General features: G+C 44.0%; 1 protein-coding gene across 3 annotated transcripts; it reads right to left on the bottom strand.

Moving 5' to 3' along the window:
- Window positions 1-1965: 1965 nt before the first annotated feature.
- LOC120053865 (LIM domain transcription factor LMO4-B-like) lies at window positions 1966-5798 on the bottom strand. 3 transcript variants are annotated; one of them, XM_039001150.1, is made up of 5 exons: window positions 5739-5798; window positions 4244-4480; window positions 3614-3710; window positions 3030-3188; window positions 1966-2788 (listed from the first exon to the last, which is right to left on the bottom strand). In XM_039001150.1, the coding sequence occupies exons 2-5, from the start codon at window positions 4459-4461 to the stop codon at window positions 2540-2542; spliced, it is 723 nt and encodes a 240-aa protein (XP_038857078.1). In that variant the 5' UTR covers window positions 4462-4480; window positions 5739-5798; the 3' UTR covers window positions 1966-2539. The 3 variants fall into 3 exon arrangements, with proteins under 3 accessions (XP_038857078.1, XP_038857069.1, XP_038857086.1); XM_039001141.1 differs by having other exon boundaries at window positions 5452-5780; XM_039001158.1 differs by having other exon boundaries at window positions 2672-2934; window positions 5452-5780.
- Window positions 5799-5889: the final 91 nt, after the last annotated feature.

Here is a 5889-nt window from a genome sequence, read left to right as displayed (position 1 = left end):
GGGAACCTTTTTCCACTCTCTATCTATCTCTCTATCTCTCTCTCTCATTCTTGTGTGAGGCTCATATTTGTAAAGTAGTTTTTTCTTTGTTATTAAGCCTGTTCACTATTGTTTTAGCAGACAGGACAGTTTTATGGTCGCAAGAAGGATTTTTAGCATAGTTGCAATTCCTTAGGCAACAGTACATACTTGGCTTTTCAATAGATAGGCCTATTTAAAAAATAAAAAACAGATGGTGTTTTTTACTGGAAACCTGTTACCATGAACGTTATGCATGTTTGTAGGCGGACATCACCTCAGCTTGCATGCCTGTCTATCAACACGGACGCCCTTTCAGCAGCCTCTGGCTCTGTTCCTGACGGTGACCACATGCACATACCTCTCTAACATACTTTATTCTCACTGGAACACATTTAACAGCAGCCAGACTGCTTGAGCTGAGAGGATTTAAATGGTGTCTGTCTGTCTGTCTGTCTGTCTGTCTGTCTGTCTGTCTGTCTGTCTGTCTGTCTCTTAACTCCAGCACATTGTCAGACTGCTCCAAACCCTCTCCTTGGCCTCTCGACAGATCATGAGACATATATGATCTTCCTGCCAGTCCTGCTGGCACAGTCCTGCTGGCACAATGGATCATCATCATCATACAGCTCGACACAGACTCCATCTTGGATCTGTATCAGAGGAGTGGCTGGGCAGAAGGGCACCACTCAGACCCTCTCTTCCTCGTCATCCACTTGTAAAAAATATCCTGGCTTATTTCTGTCTCTTCACACAGTGTGAGGCGTAGAAGCTAAGGCAATTACACTCATCTGCATGTGTTAATAAGATTAATGATTAATTAGTGAGTATAAACACTTTCCTATAACAGAAGCTAGGCTAGATGGTGAGCCACACACCTGCAACGTCTCTGATTTAAAAAAACAACGCCTCATGGCAGAGATTCTTTTAGGAGACCTGCTAATTGGCATCTGAAAATGCTGGGCTAATTAGTCATATGCAGACGAGGCCTGATTGGTTTGAATGCAAAGTCTAACTTGTGGAGTGGTGGGCTTGAGATTGTGCAGGTTTTATTTCCTCACTATCTAGATATGAAGATATTTGTAATTGTGATAATTTCCATAAGTTAATGAATTTGCGTGATGCTTTTCAATCAAACGTGGAATACATAATTGATGCAGTATCAGCACCTACCATGACAAGTGGGACTTCTGAAATAGCTAAGTACATTAAGGTACAATTTTGATGGCTGCCATACTCCTAGCAAAGGTGTGAAAGTACAGACCTCATTTGAAGCACAGCAGATGCTATCATCTGATTCACTCAAACTGTATTTCTTAAAGCCTTAACCACTCAGGTCTACACACCCATGTCTGACTATACAGGCTACAGATTTGTCATATCCAGTTTTACATTACATCAAACAGACAAATTCAAGGAAGGTCAAGCAAGTTAGCCAATGCAGATCCTAACAGAAATCAAAGCTCATTCTTTTGAACAACCAAGAGCAGCAGAGGGGGCTTAGAAAACCTCTGGCTTGTGTCTTTTAATTGCAACATGGTAAACCGTCCAAGCATCAGATTGTTTTTAGTTTTTTTTCTTCTACACGCTGGCTGAATGCGTAGGAGCCCCTCCCTTTAATTAGGCCGGCTCCCAGATTAGTCTTTAATAAAGTCAGCCACGGGATATGGCCAAAGTTCAGCCTCCCAGGAGCAGGAACTGTAGCAGGCAGCACAGATACACCACTCAAGTTTAATTGCTTCTGTAAATGGTCAGGACTGTAGCCCTCTAATTCCATTCCTCAGGGTAATCAGGCATGCTTTCACCATACAGGGCTGAGGGGAGCTATGCAGCACAAACAGGGAGGAAATGCCACACCAACTGGGTAGTAGTTTACCATGTAATCGCGGAAGACTCATGTCATGTGACCAACCAACTGCACATAGGCTTCAATTACTTCAGTTCACCTCATGTTATAGTAGTCTTTTAATAGCATTTTTTGTCTCCATCCGATAATTTCACATATTGAACAGGCATCCATAATTCAATTGAATGAAACATTAATTCAGGAAATAGAACTCTACTGGGAAACACACAATAGCATTATAAAAAAATAATGGACATGTATCTTCTTCCTTGACTTCAGCCTAATTCATATGATGGTTTAAACATCACAGAGTAACAGATGAGAGGCCATTGAGAGGGATTCTGAGTTCATTATCTAGGCGATGGGTTATTCTTGACAATAATGATAACTACAGCAATGCCACTGTGACAGAGTTTCAGTGGACTCCATGGAAAAGCTTATTTTTATTTGCTTTATTCTTCTTGGAGAGGGTCCAGGCCATACCCTTAAAATTCATGGCAAGATTTGTCCACAAGCACCAAAGTTCTGGATATGCACAGAATTGGGGGTCCCTTACTTACAGTACAACATGTAACCTCAGTCCTGAAGTAGTTAATGTGGTCCATATTGTCTTTGATGGGCAGACCAGCACTGTATCACACACGACTCACCATTACGGTGTATTTGTACACTGTCTCAAGCATGGATATGTACAACACATCTGAAGTTGATCCTGCAAGTAAAAATAACCTCCTGGTCAAAGAGACAAGATGGTGGATGGTGATGAGGATCCCAAGTGGCGCAGCGGTCTAAGGCACTGCATCTCAGTGCTAGAGGCATCACTTCAGAACCTGGTTCGATCTCGGGGTGTATCACAATCGGCCATGATCGGGAGTCCCATAGGGTGGCGCACAATTGTCCCAGCGTCGTCCGGGTTAGGCCGTCCTTGTAAAATAAGAATTTCTTCTTAACTGACTTGCCTAGTTTAAGAAAAGGCTCAATTAAAAAGGATCCACAACAACAGTATCAGGAGCAGGGATGGAGAGACCTCTGGAGACAAGGGAAGGATGAAGGCTAACCACTCAGCACACCTACAGACAAGAGCAGGGGGGAATAGAATGTTCAGTACTAGACAGTAGTGTGTATGAAAGTGTGAAAGGCCTCATGGTCCTGGTCTCTCTCTCACCTTCTGGTCAGGCAGCACAGGGTTACTCTGGAGTGGGGGCAGGTGGCTGTTGAGCAGTGCAGCCTCTGGCCGGTCGTGCTCACAGAAGATGGTGCCGTTAACATAGTGGAAGCGGTCGCCTGGCACCAGTCTGTTTCTACAGGTGGCACAGGTGAAACACTAGGGATAAAAGAGACACAGGAGTTAGAATCCTCATGCCAAGTCCACGCCTTACTCTAGTGGGCTCCCGAGTGGCGCAGTGGTCTAAGGCACTGCATCTCAGTGCTAGAGGCGTCACTACAGACCCTGGTTTGATTACAGGCTGTATCACAACCGGCCGTGATTGGGAGTCCCATAGGGTGGCGCACATTTGGCCTGTCGTCCGGGTTGTAAATAAGAATTTGCTCTTAACTGACTTGCCTAGTTAAATAAACGTTAAATATATATATTTTTTTTTTATTGGGGCGTTATACACTTTAGGATAGTGTATAAAGCACCTTGTTTCAAGTATACATCTATTGGTTTCACACAAACAACCTGTTACAAATGAACTGATGGTGACAGACACTAACAACAGTGAAACACTTACTGCCAGAGGGTCTTACCTTGAGATGGTACACATTGCCCTGTGCCCTCATAACCATCTCATTGGCCGGGATCGACTGGCCACAGGCGCTGCATGCTCCACTGTGCCCGAACAACCTGCAGACACAAAGCAGAGCCAGATCAGTCTCAGTGCCCTAGCCTGGGAGCTAAAGTCTAGATTCTCCCCCTGCTGTCCTCTCCCCAGAGCCAGATCAGTCTCAGTGCCCTAGCCTGGGAGCTAAAGTCCAGATTCTCCCCCTCCGGTCCTCTCCCCAGAGCCAGATCAGTCTCAGTGCCCTAGCCTGGGAGTTAAAGTCTAGATTCTCCCCCTCTGGTCCTCTCCCCAGAGCCAGATCAGTCTCAGTGCCCTAGCCTGGGAGCTAAAGTCTAGATTCTCCCCCTCCGGTCCTCTCCCCAGAGCCAGATCAGTCTCAGTGCCCTAGCCTGGGAGCTAAAGTCTAGATTCTCCCCCTCCTGTCCTCTCCCCAGAGCCAGATCAGTCTCAGTGCCCTAGCCTGGGAGCTAAAGTCTAGATTCTCCCCCTCCGGTCCTCTCCCCAGAGCCAGATCAGTCCCAGTGCCCTAGCCTGGGAGCTAAAGTCTAGATTCTCCCCCTGCTGTCCTCTCCCCAGAGCCCCATTAGGACCTCACCTGATATAGTCACTCCTACACAGGATCATGCCTCCTTTACTGTAGCAGGTGTTGCCAATGTCGCCTAGCTGTGCGTGGCAGCAGGAGCACTTGAGGCAGCGTGTGTGCCAGTAGCGCTCCATGGAGAAGAGCAGGAAGCGGTCTGCGATCTTCCCCCCGCATCCTGCACATGACCTGGGGGGTGACGCCACACCCCCACCCAGCTGACTGTTCACCATGCTGAGCCCTCAAAAGCTCCTGGAAACAAAGACAATGTTGACACTTAAGCTACATGGCAAAGGTAGCAAGCTGTTACAATGACCTCATGGACAATGTAAGCAGGGAGCCTCCAATTATCTGCTACTGGAAGGGGTCAGGATATCCAGAAGTCCTAACAGGTGACCATTAAAGCAAGCATGCATGGGCAACATTAATCCAAGTGTTTTAACTAGTATTTAGTAAACATGCTCATGTTTCACTATATCTTCAGAGAAAGGAATTCTCCACAACTTTACTTTCTGTATGTTTGCTAGTTCAAGAACATTAAGCTGCTACAGGACAAGCCAGGTAAACTGTATACTGAGGTTTTAATAATGATGCCCATATTAGGTGGTTGGGTGAAGGATTTTTTTATTCCAAATACCAAGCAGACAAGGTATATCTAGCAAATAATCATTTGCCTGCATCACAACTCACCAAAAATGCAGGAAGTCCAACAAATAATATGGTAACTGGTTGAACAAAATAAGCTACATTATACTAAAAACTGTAACATAACATTTATAACACGTTGTATGACATTTCACACCAGTTTAACCTGCCATTTTACCTGTCATTTACAGGTATCAAAATAAAATAAAAAACAATACTGATTTATATTCCACAAGATAAGGGAGCTGTGCTATCTATTCATACAGAACACTTTCCTATGTTGAATAAGGTCCTGGTTACGAATAGCATTTTTTATACAGGAAATCATACAGTGAAACATAGAAGTGTCAGCGTGATGCACGTGCAAGAAAAATAATAGCAGCCTCAAAAAAAGGAGACTCGGAATGAACTTCGAACCGTCACACAACAGCGAATCAAGATTAGGTGATAATAGCTTGTACATAAATGTATATTTCATGGAATTTAAATTAAGTTGAACATTACGGTAAGTAATTTGGTCATCAAAATAGGCTGCTTAATAACGTATTATAGGCGCATTTAGAAGATAAGATGCTCACCTTGATGTGCGTTCCAGAGAATTCAGACGTGGAGAAGTTGTTGTAAAAAAGAAAAAAGAAAACAATGGACGACAGCGGATAATGTTTCAACAACAGTTAAATCTGACTGACAAACTAGCGCTTCTATGATATCCATATCCCACAAATAAAGCGACACATTTTCGAAAGTGGTTAATTAAAACGATTTACAGCAATGTCAAAAAGGAAAAAGCGCACGTTATCAAAAATACAATGTAATAAAATTAGTTTTAAAGAGATTGCATGCAACATATTTTTAAGTCAATTACATTTATCATCCGACTCTCAACTATCACTAGCGTCTTTGACAGCTACACTATTAACTGAATTGCGCAAGCGGGTATTTAATTCGCTTCTTGGTGACGTTTTTAACATGCAGTGTGCGCAGCCACTAGACTCTCAGGGGTGGGGTTACTGTCA

This window comes from Salvelinus namaycush, chromosome 1 (assembly GCF_016432855.1).
Source record: "Salvelinus namaycush isolate Seneca chromosome 1, SaNama_1.0, whole genome shotgun sequence".
In the NCBI taxonomy this organism is placed as follows: domain Eukaryota; kingdom Metazoa; phylum Chordata; class Actinopteri; order Salmoniformes; family Salmonidae; genus Salvelinus; species Salvelinus namaycush.
The sequence above is the reverse complement of the archived record's forward strand: the minus strand, read 5'-3'. Positions and strand labels throughout refer to the sequence as shown.